The 21649-nt window shown below is 63.7% G+C and overlaps 1 protein-coding gene across 1 annotated transcript in view; it reads left to right on the forward strand.

Moving 5' to 3' along the window:
• ADAP1 (ArfGAP with dual PH domains 1) overlaps positions 1–19847 on the forward strand; it is a 30354-nt gene extending 10507 nt beyond the window's left edge. Inside the window, exons 2-11 of the mRNA XM_090288706.1 lie at positions 2259–2389; positions 6309–6400; positions 10431–10513; positions 15023–15135; positions 15800–15946; positions 18521–18604; positions 18825–18887; positions 19173–19244; positions 19443–19671; positions 19751–19847. Of these exons, the coding sequence (XP_090144832.1) occupies positions 2259–2389; positions 6309–6400; positions 10431–10513; positions 15023–15135; positions 15800–15946; positions 18521–18604; positions 18825–18887; positions 19173–19244; positions 19443–19671; positions 19751–19779 (1043 nt within the window). The 3' untranslated portion in view covers positions 19780–19847. The remainder of the gene's footprint in view (positions 1–2258; positions 2390–6308; positions 6401–10430; positions 10514–15022; positions 15136–15799; positions 15947–18520; positions 18605–18824; positions 18888–19172; positions 19245–19442; positions 19672–19750) is intronic.
• The last annotated feature ends 1802 nt before the right edge of the window (positions 19848–21649 follow it).

Genomic DNA, 21649 nt, shown 5'->3' on the forward strand with positions numbered 1-21649 from the left:
GGGGATCCCCAGGTGTTGGGGGAGCAGCCTCAGGGCGGAGGAGGCGCGGTGAGAAGTCCCGGGAGTCTTGCACACAGAGTGTGGGTGTGCCGTGCGCCTCACCAGTGGGGCTGTGGCTTCCGGGCCAGCGGACTGTGGGCCAAGCAGGCGGCAGGCAGCCAAGGTGTGTGGGGGAGTGGGCAGGAAGCCAGGAGTGGACAGAGAGGCACCAGGGGGACAGATGTGCCCCTGGGAGGGGCCCTGGGTCCAAGGCTCTGAGGCCTCGGGGTCTCCGGGCTGCCCCTACCCTTGCGGGCCCTTGCGGGCAACCCTGTTGTCAGCCAAGCCCAGCCTCGTGGTGGTCTCTGCACCGGTCTGTGTGTGTGGGGGGGCTTTTCCCTTCCCTGCCACCCCTGGCCCACCTGGAGCCCCTGCCCACAGACGCTGGGGGGCCTGCGGGGAGGCCGGGCAGGACCGGGGCCCACAGATGGCAGGGCTGTTTTTCTCTGAAACTTCTCTGTTCCAAGTGTCCCTTAGACGCTGTGTGTCCTGGGCCAGCTATCTTGCCTCCCTGGCCTCCACTTCCTCCCTTAGACCCGCCACCACCCTCGGGACAGGGACTGGGACCCTGAGCAGGGCTGGGTCGCAGCAAGCACCACCCGTGCCCCCAGGACTAGGCGCGCTGACTGCCGGCCACCACTGACCCTGTGGTAGGTGACCTGGGCCCAGCATGGTGGGCACTCGCCATGGTCCTTAGCTCAGGACCTAGAGGTGCCTGCCACCCCTGCACGCCCCACACACTCACAGGTACACACTCACGCTCACAGGCGCACACCACAGGTGCGCGCACACACACACAGGTGCACACTCACAGGTGCGCTCGGAGGCGCACACACTCATGCTCACAGGTGCACACACACAGGTGCACAGTCACACGCTCACAAGTGCACACATTCACACTCACAGGTGTACACTCACATGCTCACGGTGCGCACACACACACGCACACAGGTGCACACTCACAGGTGCGCTCGGAGGCGCACACTCTCATGCTCGCAGGTGCACACACACAGGTGCACACACTCACACACTCACAGGTGCACACACATACTCACACAGGTGCACACTCACCGGCTCAGAGGTGAACACACTCATACTCACACTCATAGGTGCACACTCACACACACAGGTACACACTCACAGGTGCGCTCGGAGGCACACACACATGCTCACAGGTGCACACACACAGGTGCACACTCACACGCTCACAGGTGCACACACACATACCACGCAGAGCCGCATGGACCTGTGGCCAGGTGTGTGGTGTCTGAGGAGTAGCTCTGATCTCCTGGCACTGGAGTACATTCTCTGAAGGGAGCTAGGGCCACGTCCTCTGTGGGGTGGTGGCCGTGGTGACCTGCATGAGGGCACAGCCACTCCAGTCCTGTGTCATCCCAGAGGCAAGTGTCTGCTCAGGCCTGGGGGTGTCACATGGCCCACTCCATGATCCTGGGCCCTCTGTGTGGTCACTGCAGGGTGGGACCAGCACTGTGCTCTGAGACGGGCCAGGAGATGGGGGTGGGTGCGGCCTGGCCTCCGGGGGATCCCAGGGAGCCCTGCTCTTGCCGGCGGCCTCAGTGGGCATCTTGATTTCAACCTGCCTGGTCCAGAAGGTTCTGTGGGCTCCTGGCAGCCTCCAGCCCCACTCAGTGATGTGCTGGACGCGGAGAAAGCGCCACCAGCACCCACCCACCCAGCGTCACCCCCACAGGTTCCCTTCGTTGCCCGTCTGTGCAGAACGTCAGCCTGTGGACACTTGGCCCCTTGCACTGCCCTGTTTAGACCTGAGGGTCCTCAGTGTCTGCCTCATCCACAGGCGCCTGTTCGACCTTTTCACGTAAACGAGACACACGACATGCCTCCCACCTTGGAACGTGTTGGTGTGCACGGTCATGCCAGACAAACCAGTGCTGCTCACATGTTGTCATCGAGCACGTGGTCCATCCTCGGAGCCACTGCTGCCAGCGTCCCCCAGGCCCTGCAGTGTCCACTCGGGGGCCTGGGCAGCTCTGGTGCCCAGGCTGCTGCCGCTGGGGGAGGCAGGGCCCTGCCTGGGGTCCACAGAGCTGGTGAGCCTGGACACCTGCTGGCCGGCTGGCCGTTGGCACAGAAAGGGAGACCAAGCCCAGAGCAGGCCCCTGTGGGGCTGGGCTTCGGCCGTGACCGCCGGCACCATGCTGCGGCTCCCTGTGACCCATTTGCTGGCCGTTGCCTTCCAGATCCTGACTGGGCCTCCTATACCGTGGGCGTGTTCATCTGCCTCAGCTGCTCCGCCATCCACCGCAACATCCCGCAGGTCAGCAAGGTCAAGTCCGTCCGCCTGGACTCCTGGGAGGAGGCCCAAGTGGAGGTATGGCCAGAAGGGGCCCTCAGAGCCACCCGGGGGGCCTAGGCCCAGCCCTGACTTAGAGGTCCCTTCCTCCCAGGGACTCAGCCTGGCGGGGACCTGAGGCTGCCGAGGCCCGTGCTGTGCAGCTGCACCTCCCATCTGCAGCCCCCACGCCCCATCTGCTCTGCCTGGGCTGACACTCTGCCTCCCTTGTGGGGCAGCTGCAGAGAGAGGGTACAAGACCCTCCACGGGCAGCTCTGGGGGCACCTGTGCTGAGGGACAGGCCCTCCTGTTCTTGGGATTTACCGTTCACCCGCCCCTCCCCGACCGACCTACGTCTGTGGAGCTCCCACTGCAGGGGGCCTGGCCCTGGGGTGACCTTAAGGAGGGGGCAGGCGGGGACATACAGGCAGGCAGTGGACAGGGTGGTGACCTGGGTTGTGGTGGCAGGAGGGTCTGCCCTGAAGCCCAGATGAGGTGGAGAGGGGGCGGGCGTGGGCTGGGGAGACCACCGGGTGGAGAGAAAGGGTCAGATGGACGCGGGTGGGTTCCGTCTCCTCCCTCTGTGGCCCAGCCTGGCAGAGGCATCACCTGGCACAGGCGGGGGCTGGGGGGAGGCCCAGCTCCTGGAAGTGGAAGTGCCCCACCACGCGTGAGCCTGGGGCCCAGACCCTGCCTGGGGGCTTCACCGATGGCGCTGACGCCCTTCCTTGCGGAGCAGGAGGGGAAGCTGAGGCCACGCGCGGTTCTCATCAGCATTTTCTTATCTCCAGTGAAGCTGAGCACCTGGCCTAGGACGGTTCGGGGCCGTCTGTCTCCCTGCCGCCTGGCTGTTCCTTCCGTTTCCTCAGATTCTTACACTTGAGGGAGTTTAACCTGTCGAGGCCGGGGTGGACGCTTTTCTAGTTATTTGTATTTTGACTTTGCTCATGGGGGTTTTGCAGTAGAAATTTGTCACTTTGCAGTAGTCAAATGGATCGGCCTTTTTTGTGGCTTTAGGGTTCGGGCATTCTTAGCCTGCTCTCCCCCAAGGTTATTTTTACACATCACAGCTTTACTGAGATACAACTCACACGCCACACAACTAGCCCCTCTAAAGCGCACAGGTCACAGGCTGTGCAACCACGAGCATCTAATTTTGGAATATTTTCTTGTCCTGAAATAAACCGTCACCCACCAGCAGCTGCTCCACCCCCCCCGCCAAGCCTCCGCCCTGTGCTGGGCTCGGCAGGGCCCTAGGGGCCACATGGCATGGTCCCCGCCTCCCCCTGTGTCCAGGCGCCAAGTTCTAGATGACCGCGGTCCCTTCCATGGCATGATGGATGTGTGACCCCGCTTCAGTGGGTGGTCACAGGCCTGGTCTCTCTCGTTGTGGCTGTGAGTGACACTGCCGTCAGCGTGCGGTGCATGTTCCCGCGGCACATTTCCTGCGTTGCTGGGTCTTCTGGTGACCCTGAATTTGACAGCAAGGATCTGCCAGGCTGCGTCTCCAGAGCAGTGGCCCATGCCCACCAGCAACACGCAGAATCCCATTTTTTTGGAGACACTCGTGTTGCTGGTCTGTGAGGTCAGCTGGCCCTGTGGGTACGAGCTGGCGTCTTGTCCCGGGTTGACGTGCGTGTCCTTAGTGGCTCATGGTGCTGAGCATCCCCGCGTGCTGCTTGGCCATGTGTGTGTCGTCTTTGGAGATGTGTCAATATGAACACTTTCCCCATTTTATTTATTTTTAAAAGATATTATTTATTTTTAGAGAGAGGGGAAGGGAGGGAGAAAGAGAGGGAGAGAAGCATCCATGCGTGGTTGCCTCTGACACACCCCCAACTGGTGTCCTGGCCCCCAACCCAGGCCTGTGCCCTGACTGGGAATCGAACCAGAGACCCTTTGGTTCACAGGCCGGGGCTCAATCCATGGAGCCACACCAGCTAAGGCCTTTTACCCATTTTAAAAATGGGTTGTCTTTTTATCCTCGAGTTAGGTATTTTTATTGCACTTTGAACAGTTCTTTATAGATTCTGTATACAAGCCCGATATCACCTATGGTATTCGTAAACACTTTTTCTCATTGTGGGTTGTCTTGTAACTTCCTTTTGCAGTAACATTTTTTAATGTAAACAGTCCAGTTTATAGTCTTAAGGAGCTACGCATGTAATTTTCGGATGGCCGAGGTGAAATCGACACAATGTAGAAACGACCATTTGAAAGTGAATAATTCAGTGGCGTTTAGCACGTTCTCAATATAGTGCAGCCGCCACCTCTTCCAAGCATCACGGAGGAGCCCGCGCCCCGCCCCGCCCACATCACGCCCCGCCCCGCCCTCACCTGCTGCCTGCCCGGTGGGCTTGCTGGACGGGGTCTCGCTCCTCGAGCAGCCTCGTGGTTTTAAGCTTCATCCCATCTCGATGGTTTCCTTTCAAGCACAAGTTTTTAATTTTGAAGAAATTCCTTATTTTTCTTTCGTTGCTAGTGCTTTTGGTGTCAGTTCAGAAAGCGTTTCCTAATCCAAAGTCACAAAATTTTCCTCCTAAATTTTCCTAAGATGATTTTTACTACTTTTATTAATTCTGGAAGTTAAGTCTTTGAAGCAATTGAATTTATTTTACTGAAAGGTGTATCCAGCTCCACTTTTTCTGCGCTGCTTGCCCGTTTCCCACCATGTCATCAGTGAACGCGTTCCCCGAAATCTGAGCCCCCCAGCACCGCTCGGTAACTCCTGTTAGATCTGCTCACGTTGGACCTTCGACCCCGCCGGACCCGTTCCTGGACCTCGCAGGCTGTCCTGTGACTTTGGTGTCCTTCTGAGCACCTCGTTATTTTTGTAACAGGCTTTAATGTCTTCTAGGAAGGGTCCTCACAGTCAGAATTTTCCAGGATATTTTTGCTTCTTAATTTTAAAATGAACGTTAGAAACATTGCTAGCTTTATAAAACTGGATGCCTGGTTGGTTTATTTTTTTGTTCCGTTTTGAGAATGGCAAGAAATGCACAGATTAACATAGGAGATGGTGCATCTCCGCCTCCCCCCGCCCCCCACCCAGCAGGGTGGGTCTTGGTCCTGGGGTCCTGCCACCTCCTCAGGAGACAGTTCTCCTGTGGAGGCCGAACATTCTGCGTGAGGCTGATTTTACATGTTTGCCTACGAATGGTCCGTGGTTAGTTACCCCTGCTGGCAGATTAACATGTCGTGCAGGAAAGCGACCGATTTTATCATTTTAACTTAGTAACACCCTTTTGCTGAAATGTCTTGTTTGTGATTTTTGTCCAGTTGATCCTCTTGGGTCCCCATGTTCACGATCTGATGGTTCTCAAAGCCTGGTGACTTTAGGGCCAGGGGTTTCTGTCGGGGGAGAGGAAGCAGCAGGACTCAGCTGCAGGGAACCCACTCTCACCCCTGGTCCTCAAACCCTGTGGGCCAGGTGCCGGTGGAGGCATCTCCATCCACACGACTGCCCGGTCCAGCCTCATGGCCTTTGCATGTGCTGTTTCTGGGTCAGGGACCCCGGCTGGTGGCCTCCTGGATGGCTCTCCAGTCACCTGTGTGGTCAGCCGTCACACTCCGCCACCTCCGGCTGCTTTCCTCCGGCAGCCAGGGTCCTCTCACTCTCCATGTGCCCTGGGCCGGTGTCCCTGCTCTCTGGCCGTTTGCAGGGCCCTCCCTGAGTCTGGCGTATGTGAGTTCCTCCCTAAATGGGGTCCCTGCATGAAGAAGACAGGCCTTGAAGGAGGGCAGAGTGGGCCTCGCTGGAGAGGGAGCAGCCTGCAGCGGGTGCCCCTCACGGGCCCGGGCCCCCTCTGCGCACCCTGACGGCCCCTCCCGCTGGCTGGAGAGGGGGAGGTCCTGTCTCCCACCCTCCAGGTGGTGTCCCTGGGGCACGGGGGCTGGAGGGTCCCAGCCCAGTGGTGGCCCAGCCCTGGGGCGCTCTGACCATCTTCTGTCTCCCAGTTCATGGCCTCCCACGGGAACAACACCGCCAGGGCCACGTACGAGTCCAAGGTGCCATCTTTCTACTACCGGCCCTCGTCCTCCGACTGCCAGTGAGTACCAGACGGGCTGTGCGGGTCCCTCAGAAATAGCACAGAACGCTGGGGGGACCGCAGGGCGGGACGGCGGGATGACAGCTGCACCCAGCGAGCTCAGAGAGTGGGGCTCCACTCGGCCTCCTCGGCGGCCGGCACCCAGGGACCAAAGGCTGTTTGCCACGGGTGCGTGGCACCAGGGCAGCAGGGTCTGAGGAGCTGCGCTGTGTGCACGGGCTCCCTGGCTGTGGGTGGCTGTGCATGGGGTGCCTGCATCACCCACTCATCTCTCAAAGCCAGTGTCCCCCTGTGCGCACCCAGGGGGGCCCCGCAGCCTTCGCGCAGCCCGTGCTCCCCACCTGCCCCCCCCGCCCCCGCATTTGCCTATGTCCATGCCCAGTGCCCTCGCCCATCTCCAGCCACATTGCCAGCACCTTCATCCTTCTTTCCCCTGAGGACCCTCTGTCCTCCGGCCACTCAGAGCTGGGGGCTTGTAGCCCTTCCCTCCTGGAGTCCCGTGGGCTGGGGGCTCCTCGAGGGGGGGGTGTCCCTCGACTCTCTTCCCTGCACCCAGCACAGGGTGGCACATTTGTAGGTTCTGGAAGTTGGGTGAGTGCGAGGGCCCCGCGGACGCTGGTTTCAGGGAGTGGCTCAGGGGCGTCTGCTGTCTCCTGGTCCTTCCATGGGGTCCCTGGGAGACCCTTCTGTCCCAAGAGCTGCTGCTGAGCGCCAGCTCCCTCCCTCACCCCTCTCCTTCACCCTCACCACGGGGGCCAGGTGCGCCTCCCTGCTCCCAGAGCAGGACGGCCCTCAGGGGTCACTGAGGCCCCCCAGGGCTACTGCGCTGCTGTGGCACCCACGCTGCTCCGCCGCAGTTGGAGGTGAACGGAACGGCTCTTAAAACTGCTCCCTGAGCCCCTGATCTGATAAGGGGGCCCTGAGGCCAGAGGGGTGGGAGAGCACCCTGGAGTGACCTGGGCAGCTGGGTGGCTACCCCCCCCCCCACACGGGGATGCTCGCTCCTGCCCCCCCCCGGAGCCCCCCCCCCCTCCTGTTTGCTCCTGACTCACTCTGCAAACCAAGCACCACGGGCCCTCGGCCGGCCCGCCGTCTGCATTTCTGCACCGCACCACCGGGAGGGCGCGCCGCACGGCTCCTGGCATGGGCCCGGGAGGGGTGAGCAGGTGTGGCGAGCTGGGGTCATTCCTCTTGTGTTCATTTGTCACGGAGGGCGCTTTCCGCCAGTGGCCCAGAGAGGCACCGTGGTGGGGGGGGTGCGTTCTCCGTGAGTGCGGCCGCTGCTGGGCTCTGGGACAGCCAGGTCCCTGGCCTGCTGGTCTCGGCACGAATCGGCGTGGCTGGGCAGCTGCCTCTGGGCTGTGGCGTTAGCACCCAGCCATGGGCTGCTCTGCGGTTGGGTCCTTTGCCTCCATGCCCTGTGTCTCCTGTCTGCCTGAGCCTGTGACGAGGAACAGATTGGTTCACAGGCTATGTCCTTGCAGGGCACCCCGGTCCCTGTGACAAGCCCCAGGGCAACCCAGGGGAGTGTGCTCTGATGCCCAGGCAGGCCCTGCCTCCCAGGAGCCTCCAGGAGGTGAAGGGAGCCACAGTGTCTACAGCCCTGGCCAGGCCCTGGAGGGCACGGAGGCCAGGAGCGCTGGGGTCTTGGAGAAGCCCCTGCTGGGCTGGCATCAGCGGGAAGCATGGGGGCCGGTCCTGGAGCTCACTGCGGGGCACTGTGCAGAGGTGGAGGTGGGTGCAGATGCCGGCACCCTGGGGACCGTGGACTGCAGGGGCGTAGTCTGAACCCCTCTGTGCACTGAGGGCGCATCCTGGCCCGGCAGACAGGCCGCAGCTGCTGCCTCCCCAGCTGGAGGGGGCGGGGCTGGCGCCACCAGGCTGTCGTGGGAACCAAACACAGGGAAGTGAGGCGTGTGGCCGAGTGTGGGCCAGAAGAGTTCTCTGGACACAGTGGTCCCCCTGTCCCCTCACCCCCTTTTTCTGAGGCTCAGAGTCCCCTGAGCTGGAATTAGGAAGAAGTAGGTGGGGCTCAGAGGTCGTTTCTAGTGACGGGCCAGTGGCTCCCTTCCTGCGTCCCCGTGGGTGCCTCGCGTTGCGACACTGCCGGCCCGACCAGCCTTGGCCTCACCCTGGTGATGAAAACTGGCCGCTTCCTGTGTGACGGGCGGGGTGGCACAGGGAGCCCCAGCTTCCCGGCAGCCGTGGGCTGGGGGTGTCCCGACCCAGGGCCCCCACGTTCTCCTCCAGGCCCCCGCAAAGGCTGCCGTGCCTGCCTCCTGGGCCCTTGGTGACGGAGCTCCACAGACCAGCTTCTTAAAGGGCAGCTTTCGTCTCTCAGGCCCGGAGGCTGGGCCTCTGAGGGCAGGTGTGCGGCTTCCTCCTGGGCCTCGGGCATCGCGTGGCTGTCCTTCCCAGTGTCCGTGTCCACGTGTCCCCTTCCTGTGGGGACACCGCTCAGGGCCCACCCTGCTCCAGAGCGGCCCGTCCTAACATCAATCTGCATCCAGTGCTTCCAGACGAGGGCCAGTGTGAGACCCGAGGGGGGGACTCCAGCAGAAGACGGGGTGTGTGTGTGTGTGTGTGTAGTTCAGCCCGTCACTGCCGTGTACCCAGGAGGCCACATGCCAGGGGAACCTCCACAGCTCTGACCTGCAGGCAGGGTCCCGCAGCCCAGACCTCAGAGCTGACCAGGCAGGGGCGGGGGGTCAGATGGAGGTGTTTGGTAACGGTGGTCAGACGCCAAGGCCAGCGTGGCTAAACGTTTGTCTACAGGGGCCTGGCAGCAGGTGCCCTCACCCCAACACACCCCACACACCCGGTCACCCTGTCCTCCAGCTCCGAGGCTGCAGCCCGTCTGTCACCTGCCCGGCCCTCGGTCTGCACTAGAGGGGAGGGGACCTATCTTGACCCCAAGGTCCCAACCCAATGGGGTGGCCAGGGGGGTTGTGAAGCCACTGCCCTGGAACACGGGGCAGGTGTTGGGGTCACCGCTGGGCATGCTCCTCCCACAGGTGCCACGTGTCACGGCACCCCATCAGTGCTGGCCCAGGTGGCCTCAGTGGGGCCGGGCCTGAGGCCGGGGTGCCCCGCGCCCAGTGACCCAGAGGCTCAGGACCACTCTACAAGCCTTCCCAGGCTGGTGTCTGCTTCCAGGCCTTCCTCCTGCAGCTGCTTCTGGAAGCTTCCGTGCCAGGCCTGGGGAGGCCCTCATGTTACAGATGAGAAACCGGGTTCAGGAGGAGAGCTGACTGCTGTGGTGGCGCCCCCAGAAGACAGGCCACGTCCTCACGGGCCTGTGAAGGGGCCTCGTTTGGAAACAGGGCCTTTGCAGATGAGGGGAAGGATCCTGAACGAGGTCATGCTCGGTTTAGGGTGCCTGGTGTCCCCGTAGGAAGCAGAGGCGGGTCCCTGAGGTGGACGCGCAGCAGCTGAAGCCAGGGGCGGCTGAACGTGGTGCCTTGTGATGGCAGCCTCGGGGCACCTGGAGACAAGACGGGGCCTCGCTGCGGGCGCTGGGCCCCGGCTCGTCTCTAAGTCCTTGCTGAGTCCAGCCTCCCTCCTAAGCAGACACATGTGTTACGGAGGTGCAGGAGTCATGGGTGCTGCTCAGCAGGAAGCCCTGGGTGCAGGTGCTCAGGGAGGACACCGGTGGCCAAGGCCGCCACACTGCACTGTCATTTACGTCTGTGTCCAGACAGGTCAGGGGCCAGGGGGTCACTGCTAATGGGCACAGGTTTCTATTTGGGGTGGTGGAATGTTCTGGAACTGGGTCATGGCTGCATACCTTGTGACTGCTGCGAACCCCTGAGGGGAGCACTTTATGTGGGTGACTCTGGTGGTGGGCAACTTATCTCTCGGCTTTCAGAAAGGGGGTGACTGGGGATAAAATGGATTAGCAGATGATATTAAAATTCAACGCTGGTGGCCCTCGGCCTCCTGAGACCATGGATGCGTGTTCATGGCCGCTCTGGCCACAGTCCTTCCGGGGGCCGCCTGGGCTCAGGCCTGCTTTCTGCTATGTCCCCAGCCTCCTGCGGGAACAGTGGATCCGGGCCAAGTACGAGCGGCAGGAGTTCACCGACCCCGAGAAGCAGGAGCCGTACTCTGCAGGTAAGGCAGCGGCTGCTCCGCGTCCCCTCCTGGAGCTGCAGGGCCGCAAGGAATCCAGGAGGGCTCCCTGGTCTGAGCCTGTGTCTGCCGCCCCGCTGCCTGGCTCTGAGTCCCTGCCACTCACGGCCTGGCCATGGGTGCACCTGGTGCCCGGAGGCTCTCGGCACTGTGGGTTTGTGCCACCAGGAGTGGGTGCCTGTTATGGCAGCAGAAAGGCCACAGGGTGTGATGGGCTGTGAGGCGCCATCTGCTCCTGGGAGTGACCCCCTCCGTCGGGCTGCCCGAAGGCAGTACTGGCTCCCACATCCAGTCCACAGGCATGAGGCCAGGAGTGGTTCCCCACGCAGCCACTGTGCTGCACAGCAGGCGCATTGGGCCCCCCTCATCCCCCCACCCTCTCTCTTCAGTCCCCCCATCCCTCATCCCCTGCAGTCTCCCCGTCTCCTCCTGTCCCCCCCATCCCCTCGAGTCTCCCGTCTCAAGTCCTCCCATTCCCTCCTGTCCCCACCCTGACACGTGGCCGCTGTGCAGACTTGACGCCATCACCAGCTACTTCCTCCTCTGCTAACGAGCCCCAACGTGGGGCGCGGGGGGTGGGGGTGGGCATGTGGGCATCTGGAACCCTCCCAGGCTCTGTCCTGGCCTACGTGCTGTGCAACCCCTGGGCAGGCCATCAATAACAGTGTGTGACCTCATTTCATAGGTGGCTGCTGGCTGGGCGCTGCATTTGTGTGTCTGCTTTCATATTAGGACTCTGGTTTTAGGTGACAAACAGTAACAGAAGAAATGGCTTGGCTGATGCAGTCAGCTGCCTTCAGGCACAGCTTGATCCAGGCATCGGTCAGGGTGTCAGGCTCTCGCTGCCTCCCGCTGGGCCTCCCTGGTTGGTGCCAGCCCTCCAGCGGCATTTGTGCTCCTGCGTGCAGCCCTGTGAGGAAAGGGCCTGTGTGACAGCCGCAGAGCAGTGTGTGGCCCAGTCTCAAGCACATGCTGTTGCTTCTGCAATGGGGAGCAGCCCTTGCATCCTCGGGAGAGAGCGGGGTGTGCACAGGGGGCAGCAGACCCTCTCGCTGGGAGGTGAGGGACAGCTTTGTGGTGTGTCTGGATGGGCGGGCAGAGGGACAGGTGAGCCCCTTCCTGGGGTGGCTGGCGGCCCAACCGCACCCTGCCTGGTGGGTCTTCTTCGAGGGCTCCTCCCGCCCTGAGGAGCACGGGGGTTCCCACGGGCACTTCCTGCTCCACCCCTGGGTTTGCCACAAGGCTACTTTCTCGCCGCAAACGCAGAGGCCCCCACAGAGGGGAAGAGGAGGCGAGTGGAGCCCTGGGCCCAGCCTGCCTCCTGCTCACAGGGCTGTGTCCCCTGGGTGCTGGGGGGAGGCAGTGGGCCAGCACCCAACCGCCACCTACTGGGGCCCCAGAGGATCCCAGACTGCACCTGGGGACTTGCAGGGGGCTCCACAGCCGGGTGTCCCCACCCCGCAGAGCTGGCCCGTCTGACCAGCGAGGTGACCGGCTCCGCGTCACCACCACAGGCGTCGCTGTCACAGACACACGTGATCTGGCTCCAGCTGAGGGTGTCAACTGGCCCGAGGGACAGTGGGCAGAGGCCTGACCAGCAGCCTTTGAGCGCGTCAGGTTGTGAGACGCAGGCCAGACGGGTATCCGGTGCCGCAGGGGGCTGCAGTGGGGGCGGCCTGGGCCGGGGGCCACGGGGCAGAGGGGCACTTCTGGGAGCAGGACGAGACTTGTAAGCTGGGCTTTGACGACAGGCCACAGGTGGGCGTGTCCCTGTCACCACACAGTGCCGATGGGCCCGGCGGGACCTGGTGTCAGGGAGCGACGGCTGCGGTGAGGGCACAGGTTCCGGGTGGACCCGGGCAGGCAGGTGCCACCCTGGCCAAGGTCATGGGCGTGTGGGTGGACCCCTGGCCCTGCCGCCTGGGGGTGACCCAGGGTAACAGCTGCTCCGGCTCCCTCCCCACGCGGCCCCTCCTTGTGCCAGAGCCTCAATGGCCGCATTCACCGGTGGACAATGACCCCTGTTGTCCAGGGGGCCGGGCACCCAGGCCGCCCCCAATCACCGACAGACACAGCCCTTCCTGCCGGGGCTGTGGACCGCCCCCCCCGACAGCTCCCACTGAGCTGCCTGGCTGCTCAGAGCAGGGGGTCTGGGCGGCCAACGCACCCCTCCTCTGTCCCAAATGTCACAAGGTGAGCGGAGGGAGCCCTAGGGGGCCAGTGGAGCCAGGGGTTTCCTGAGGGAGTAGCAGGGCCTGCCCCGTGCCTCAGTTTCCCCATCTCTGCAGTAAGGGACATGGTGCCCAGTCTCGGGTTGTTGTGGGAAACATGAGGTGATGCCATGGCGGGACACACAGTGGGCCTGCCACATCCCTGGGGTTGCTGGTGGGCATCCAGTCGAGTGATGTATTTGTGCCATTCAGTTGGGAGGCGGGTGGGGCCCACTCTGCACCCCTGGATCCAAGGAGACTCCTCACGTACCCCACTTCCTGGCAGCATGTGCCTCTCGCGACCTGTGTGGTCTCAGGGTTTGGGGCGTGTGGATGGGAGGGGGGTTGATCTCAGACTGATGTGGCCCTGGCCCAGCTCTGCCAGGTGCCGGACACAGGGTGGGTGTCCCCAGGTCTGTGCAGGTTAGGGGGCCTTCCGCAGAAGCCGCAAGCTCGCCCCTGCGCACAGGGTCTCTCCCTCTGTGTGTGCCCTGTGCTGGGTGCTGCAGGGGGTCCCTGGGCGGATGGTGACCCCGGGGAGACACCCCGGCCAGCCCCCTGGCCTCACTGTGAGCCGCCTCCCTCCCGGGGAGCAGGACTTGGTCCCCAATTCCATGCTGGCTGCTCTGTGACCTTGCAGAGGGCAGACAATGTCCTTGGGCCCTGAATTCCTTATGCACAAAATGGGGACACAGCTCAGCGCCCCAGTGACGAGCCCCGGGTCTCTGCTACAGCCCCACGCCCAGCGGCCCCCGGCAGCTCCTGACTGCTGCCGCGTGAAGGACAGAACCCGTGGGGACGTGTCCCATCCCATGAGCCTGGGTCTGCCAGGCAACCGAGAGACCCTGCCCGCCACCCAGGGGCTTGGGGTCGGGTCCGCCCTGCTCCTCGGCAGAGACCCTCCCAGGCCCCCTCGTCTGAGGTGCTGGTCAGTGTGGGGAGGGCAGCTGTGCTGGACAGTCCTGGGCTGCGGACACTGTCCCCTGCGCCCAGTGCTGCCGTTCGCCCACATCATTGGCGCGGCCGTTCTGTGAGGTGGCTGCTCCGGCCGAGCCTCCTCCCGCACAGACATGGTGCTGAGCGGAGGCTGCTGCGCGGAGGCGGCGGCGGGCTGGCTCCTCCGACCCTCGGGGCCCAGCACATGGACGCAGGTCTCGGGAGAGGCTGAGGGAGGCACCTGGCCTCTGCCCCGTCCCACAGCCGGCCCCGGGTGCGCACAGAGGCGCCATGGTCCCCTGGGCACAGCCGCTGCCGTGGAGCCCGGGCCTCCGCTGTGGGGCCGAGTGGCAGACCCTCAGGCTGGGCTGCGTCTGCGCTCCGCACCGCAGCTGCACGAGGCCCGGCCTGGAGTCTGCAGGATCTAGATGGCTGGGGAGCCAGGCACAGTGGCCCTGGGGACCCCGAGGCTGGGATATGACACTGACCTCAGGCCAGGCCAGGCAGGGACCCTGGCCGGCACCCAACACGCTGCTGTTGCCTGGTGGCTTGCTGTCCGGAAGCACAGCTGGTCAGCCAGGCGGGCTCGGGCGCCCCCCACCCCCGCCCTCCATCCGTCTCTGGGGTGCGGTGGGGCTGTTTGCAGAACTGATTAGTGAGGGGGTCCCAGCGGCCTCTCCCCGCGCCGCGCCCTGCGTGTCCTGGGATCTGCTTCCACCTGCTGGGCATCTTGGGAAGTGCAGGCTCTGGTGCTCTCCGGCTCCCGGGTGGGCTGTTCTTGGTCAAGGCCACAGCGCACGGGTTTCTGTGGTCACCCCTCCCTCTGCCTCCCGGTTCGAGGACCCTGTGATGACCTTGGCCAAGAACACTGGGACATCCAGGACCCTCGCCCATCCCAGGACCCTTCCTCACACTTGCCAAGTCCCATTATGCTTGTAACTCGACCTCCCCAGGTACCGGGGACTCTGCAGTGGACACACCTGGGCTCCGCTCTGCAGGTGGTCACACAGGTGTGCCCCAGTGGAGACGCGTGCGGGCCTGGGACAGCACTCAGTGCTTCGTGTGATCACAACTCCAACAGGAAGTGGCCCTGAGCAGGGCAGCCCTGGGTCTCTGCACCTGCGGGCAAGTCCAGCCCAGCTTCCGTGTGGCCCCCGAGCTCTGGGCCGATGGCCCCCTGCCAGGCTCAGACCTGGCTCGCACCCACGCAGCCTCCCACTTGTGGGGGCCGACGGGTCCCCTGGGAACTAAAGTCGACCTGCCCTGCCCTCCGCGGGCTGGGCTCAGGTCACACGACCGTCTGACCCCACACGCCCTGCCCTGACCTGCATCCCTCTCTCCCCAGGGTACCGGGAGGGTTTTCTCTGGAAGCGTGGCCGGGACAACGGGCAGTTTTTAAGCCGGAAGTTTGTGCTGACTGAACGAGAGGGGGCCCTGAAGTATTTCAACAGGAATGATGTGAGCCAGCCGGGGTTGGGGGGTGTCCGTCCTGGCCTCCCCTGGGGGGCCTGTGGCAGCTGGATGTCAGCCCGTGGACAGAGGCAGCATGTCCTCAGCTGCCCTCATGTAGTTCTTGGGAGCCAAGCTTCCCTCTTCCTTAGGGACATGACCCTCCAGGGACACCCCACTCCAACCCTGGGTCCCAGCCGATCGCTGGGACACAGAGCAGTGAGCTCGTCCCTGGCGGGCTCTCCTGGGCACCAGAGAGACAAGCAAGCACATGCTGGGGTGACCCTGGGTCTCCCAGGCAACTGTGGGGAGGGATGGGGGGCAGACCAGCCTAGGGCGGAGCGTGATGTGGGAACCATGGGGATTCGTGGCCACAGTCCCTCCATGCCCGCTGCCCCCAGGCCGGGACAGGGAGGAAGCTGGGCCTGAGGTGGGGGTGGGGTGGGGGCCACCAGGCAGGGGTCTCTGCTGCAGGGTGTGGGGTCTGCCCAGGTGCTGAGTCCATCGTTGGTGGTCATACCTATGTGACCACCTATGGGAGGGCGGGTGCTGTTACCACACAGCTGCCCACGGGGAACCCAGGCCCCATGGCAGCCACGGAGCCCACCCTGCCTGCTCCCTTGGGCTCGGAGCCCCTGCCCACCTGGCTCTGAGGCCCAGCCTTGCTTCCCAGGCCAAGGAGCCCAAGGCCGTTATGAAGATCGAACACCTGAACGCCACCTTCCAGCCGGCCAAGATCGGCCACCCTCACGGCCTGCAGGTCACCTACCTGAAGGACAACAGCACCCGCAACATCTTCATCTACCACGAGGACGGGAAGGTGGGGGCACGGCCTGGGCCGTGGTGTGGGTTCCCCCTTTGTCCTGTGAATGGGGCATATGACCTTGACCAGTGACCCATCCTTGCGCCCTTTGCACCACTTGGCTGTGGTGGACGATCCTGAACGGGAGGCTGAGTTAAGTTCGCGTGTGCCCTGTGGAGGGTTTTTGCACCGATGCTCATCGGGGACGTTGGCCCGTGGTTTTCCCCTCCTGTGGCTCTGTGTGCGGCTTTGGGGCCAGGGTAGTGCTGGGCTCGTGGGCGAGCGGGGATGTGTCCCCGGGAGGGCGCGAGGAGGGCGGTGGCAGCTCCTTCGTGTTTGGCAGCCAGTGTGGCCGCGGGGCCTGGGCCGCTTCGCTGGAGATCCTTATTTGACTCAGTCTCTGCACTAGTTCCGGGGCCGCTCAGGTCGTCTGTGTCTGTGCCTGGTCGCTTCTGTGCTCCGAGGAAGCGGTATTTCATCCCACTTCCCACTTCATCGGTGTGTGATCGTTCCCAGGCCACGCTTCCAGCCCTTTCCACTCGAGGAATCAGCGTCTTCGCGCTCAGTCTCCCGGGTTTGTCAACCTGGCGGACCTTTTTGACGAAACAACTCGAGGCATTGATTTTGTCTAATCTTTTTATCTCTGTTCTGATCTTGATGATTTCCTTCCTCCTGCTGGCTGTGGGCTGAGTTCCTTCAGCTGTAAGTTGTCCCTGGCAGGGTTTGCAGTTGAAGCATGCCGCCCCCTGCAGCTGCCGCCGCCCCTGGGTCACAGGTGCTGCCCACTCATCGTTTGCCTCAGGTGTTTCTAATTTCCCTGTGAGCTCTCCTTCGATCTGTGCGTCATTGAATTTCCACAGTTTTGTGCATTTACCACTTTTATGTTATATTGAGTCATAACTCCATCCATTGTGGTCACAGAAGATAGTCTGTATAATATCCATTTTAAAAAATTATGCTTTATTATGCTACTACAGGCGTCCTGATTTCCCCCTTTGCCTCCTCCTCCCCGCACCCCCCACTCCCGCCGGTGATCCCCCCACCATTGTCCATGTGCACGGGTCGCGTCATGCGTTAAGTCCTGTGGCGTCTCCATTTCCTGTGCTGTACTTTGCATCCCCATGGCTATTCTGTGACCACCTGTTTGTACTTCTTAGTTCCCGCCCCTCCTCACCCATCCCCCACCCGCTCCCATCAGGCAACCATCAGATCGCTGTCTGTAACCATGACTCTGTCTCTGTTCTTCTTGTTTGCTTAGTTCGTTTTTTAGAGTCGACTGTTGATAAGTATTTATTGCCATTTTATTGTTCACAGCTTTGATCTTTTTTTTTCTTCAATAAGTCTAACATTTCCTGTAATATTGGCTTGGTGAGGATGAGCTCCTTTAGCTTAAGCTTGTCTGGGAAGCACTTCATCTGCCCTTCCATCTAAATGGTAGCTTTGCTGGGTAGAGGAATCTTGGCTGGAGGTCCTGGCTGTTCATCACATTGAATACTTCTTGTCTGCCCCCTCTTCAGTTCCCACTTCTCTCTCTCTGCTTCCTGGGACATGTCTGCAGGATGGTCTCCCACAGCCTGTGTCTGCTCCCAGCTCCCGTTCACAGGCTCCTCCGGCTCTTGCTCCATTTCAGAGGGCACCGTCCTGGTTCTGTGACTGCAGCCCCTTGTCTCTGATTGACCCGGTTGCTGCCTCCACAGGAAGCGTTTTCTGAACTCGGGGCTGACCGGTCGGATTCCCCAGAGAACATTCCTCCTGCCCGGGCAGGTGCCATTGGCCCAGCACAGGGCCTGCTGAGAGGGGCAGGCGAGGTCTCAGGCTGCAGTGCAAGCCCCACAAGCTCAGTTCCTGGGAAGTGGCCCCATGTGCCCCCACACAGCAGACCCTCCTCTTACAGCCTTCCTACAGGTCTCCTTAGAGACCCCCCTGTACCCCCCCCAGCTAGCGTTGCGGGACCTGCTCCTTCCACCAGGGTCTGTGCAGGCAACCGCCCCCCCCTGCCTCGCCCCAGGCTCTCTGTGCCTCTTCCCTGCTGCGTTCAGTGCCCCATGGCTGTCCTTCCCCTCTTGGGTTTAGGCCTTTAGAAAACATCACTCTCGCAACGAGAACAGGTCTGCCTGTCCCCAGGGGAGCCTGGCTGCAGGCCTGTGGCCGCATTCCCAGCTCTGCCAGGAGTCTCCGGGGACCCTGAGCCCAGGGCAGCAGCGGTGGGAGGGCAGCAGCGGGAGGGTGGGGTGCGCGGCTTTTCAAGTAGAGGAGCCCCCTTCTGGGCAGAATGACATGCAGGCCACACACAGCCCCATGGGAGAGGAGAGGGGCCCCCAGTGCCCAAGCGGCGGCTTGGACGCCAGCCCCCACCGGCCATCCCCCTGCCCACAGCATGGTCTCCACTGAGGCCGGGGTCCCTGCAGCCGAGCCTCCCTGTCTTTCCAAACCACACGGTGCGCCCTGTGGGGGGTGGCCGGGGTGGGGGTGGGGGTCAGCCCGTGCTGGACCTGACCCTGGGCACTGCCGCGCTGAGGGTGTGGGAGGGCCCGGAGGGGCCCGGCGGAGCCCACCCCGTGGCCAGGGCCCACACCCAGCCTCCGCCCCCAGGAGACGGTGGATTGGTTCAACGCACTGCGCGCTGCCCGCCTCCACTACCTGCAGGTGGCCTTCCCCGGGGCCAGTGACGCCGATGTGAGTGGCTGCTGTGGCCCTTGCCTCCTGGGGGGTGGGCAGGCAGACCAAGGGCCCACATGGACCCCCAGAGGCCCCTGCCCCTGAAGGGACCCCAGCAATCCTCCTTGATTCTGGGGCACCTGACCCGAGCTGCGAGGGGAAGGGGAGGGCGAGGGACTGGGCCCACGGGGAGCAGTGGAGGGGCGGACTGGGGATCTGAGCCTGTTTTCCACCCTAGCTGGTGCCGAAGCTGACCAGGAACTACCTGAAGGAAGGGTACATGGAGAAAACAGGGCCCAAGGTGCGTCCGGCCGCTGCCCTGGGCCCCCGCGGGCCCCGCTCCGGGTCGGCGCCAGTCGTGGGGGGCGGGGAGGTTGCCGTGGAGGCAGAGAGGCCAGGCCTCAGCCCGCCTGCCTGCTCCTAGTGGGTCGTCTTGGTGTGGATGGTCACGGCCCCCCGTGTCTCGTGAGAGCAGGACCCAGGTGGCCCCACGGGCCAGACGCTGCCTGAGGCCCGCAGGGGTGGGGGCGGCGGAGCCGAGGGCCGGCCCCAGGCCCCGGCGGGTCACGGGCTCTCTGACCCGCAGCAAACGGAAGGCTTCCGGAGGCGCTGGTTCACTATGGACGACCGCCGGCTCATGTACTTCAAGGACCCCCTGGTGAGGCGGGGCCCCTTGCAAGGCAGACGTGCCTCCTGCTCCCACCGCCCCAGAGACCACGCGCCTAGGTGGCCAGCTCTGCTGGGAGTGCGGAGGGGATGGCTCCCGGGGCCCCGGGACCACGGGCTTCACCCAGCTCTGGGCTGGGGTGGATCGAGGGCCAGGACCCTGCGCCGCTCAGCCTGTCCCCACCTGCAGGACGCATTCGCCCGGGGGGAGGTCTTCATCGGCAGCAGGGACAGCGGCTACACGGTGCTGGACGGGCTCCCGCCATCCACGCAGGGCCACCACTGGCCACACGGCGTCACCATTGTCACGCCGGAGCGCCGGTTCCTGCTGGCCTGCGAGACGGAGGCGGAGCAGCGGGCGTGGGCGGAGGCCTTCCGGAAGGTGGTGGACAGGCCCATGCTGCCCCAGGAGTATGCAGGTGAGGGCTGCGCAGGGCGGGGGGCTGTGCCTGGCAGCCCGGTGCGGCTGTGACAAAGCCTCACACTGTCCCTTTCCAGTGGAAGCCCACTTCAAGCACAAGCCCTGACAAGAGATGGTCCTGGAGGCCCGAGTGACGTGGATGCGTCGACGTGGCCCGTGAGGGGCGTGGCCTGGGCGGTGGGGCCTGTGGAACGGGAGCCAGCCACCGGCCCCAGCCCCGATGGCAGCCCCGATGCGGCCCCGATGCGGCCGGGACCCGAGGTGTGGCCACCAGGACCTGCTTCTTTGGAACCTCGTTGTGGGTCGAGAGGACCTGGCCTCTGACTCACGCTGCTGTCCCCACCCCTGCCCACTGGACCACCCTTCCCGAGGGCCCGGCAGCCCCTCACTGACTCACCCTGCCCCGCCCTCCCCCAGTGGCACCCGCCCCGACCAGGGGGCTCGACTGGGGACTGCGGGCAGCCTGCATGCCCACCCTCCACCGCGTCCCCTTCCCTCCCTCCCTACTCCCCCTCAACATGTATTTATTGAGCGTCTGCTGGGTGTCAGTCTCGGGGTGCTGGGGGCTGGAGGGGAGTGCACAGCCCTTGACCTCAGCTGACCTGGAGGGCACATGGGTCCTGGGAGTCAGACACCCCCCCACCCCGCACAGCCAGGCCTCCAGGCCCCCTGGGGCACCTCCCTGTCGAGCCCAGGGCTGACACTGCTTGGCGGCCACCCCTCCCCCAGCCTGGACCGCGCTGTCTTCAAACCCTTGGAGGGTGGAGGCCGAGTCCAGCTCACCCCTGCGGCCCCAGCATGCCGCTGCCCCTCAGCAGTGACAGCCACCAAGACCCTCCCCATGTGCCCTGGGCGGTGGTGTCTCTGTGGGAACAGGTTTGGGAGAAGAGGGTGGTGTGGGGCCATTTCCCAGGAGGCCACAGTGCCTGGTTGAGGCAGAGGGGTCGCCTCCCCAAGTCCAATGTGGCCAAGCCAGACCCCAGGGGAGTCTGGGACGGGGAGGTTCAGCCACCCTCAGCCCCGTCACACCTGGGAGAGTGGGGCTCTGACGTGGCTTGAAGGAATCACCAGCCTGATACAACCCAGGAGGGAGGACACACTCCAGGACAGAGGTCTGAGGGCCTTGGCCTGCCTCATGGGCCCAATTCCCAAGCCTGCGTCACCCAGGGGTGGCGGGGGGGCCACAGGTGCCACCCTCTCTTCCTGAACCCCCACCTCCTGCTCGCCAGCTCAGACTAGCCATAACCTAGGTGGGGGGTGCTGCTGAGCTCAGCTGAATCAGCCAGGGCAGGGTGCCCAGGACGGCCCCCACCCCCCACCGGGAGCAGCCACTTCCCACCTGACAGGTGCCCCAGCCCGGCAGGCATGGCCAGCTGCCCCTTTCCTCAGAACGTGGGTCTGCTACCACACCTGCAACCGCCGCCACCGTCAACTGTCCCCGACTGAGATGTGGGTCAGGGGGCAACCGTGAGGGGACCCCCTGCACTGGCCTTCTAGACCCTTCCCTGAGCCCGGAAGCAGGTGTGCCTGCCCTGCAAGTGTGTGGGCTTGTGCGCATGAGTGCCTGCCCCTCTGCACACCCGCACGCGGGGCCAGGAAACCCCCCACCTCACCGTTTCAACAGGAGACGAGGAGGCAATGGTCAGGACTGGCAGGAGCTCCTCAAAACCAGGGAGGAGGCCCGCTCCGCAGGACTGGTCGTGTGCTGGTCGCGTGTCCCTGTGAGGATGGGGCGTGGCTGCCCATCCTGGTCTGCGGGCCGGCGTCCATGGGCTGAGGGGCCCAGGCTGGCCCCACACAGGGAGTGTCCTGGGCTCGGCCTCCTGCTCGCTGCCCGCGTCCTGCCCGCGCTGCCCCAAGCGGGGGGAACACAAGGATGTGAAGCTGCTGCCAGCCCTGCTGCTGAGCGATCAGGACAGACGACTGGGCAAACATGCATTCCTCCCACAGAGGAGGCGGGAGGACAGGCGCCGGGG

The sequence above is a fragment of the Furipterus horrens genome, unplaced genomic scaffold (genome assembly GCF_987537825.1).
Source record: "Furipterus horrens unplaced genomic scaffold, mFurHor1.1.pri manual_scaffold_10, whole genome shotgun sequence".
NCBI lineage: Eukaryota > Metazoa > Chordata > Mammalia > Chiroptera > Furipteridae > Furipterus > Furipterus horrens.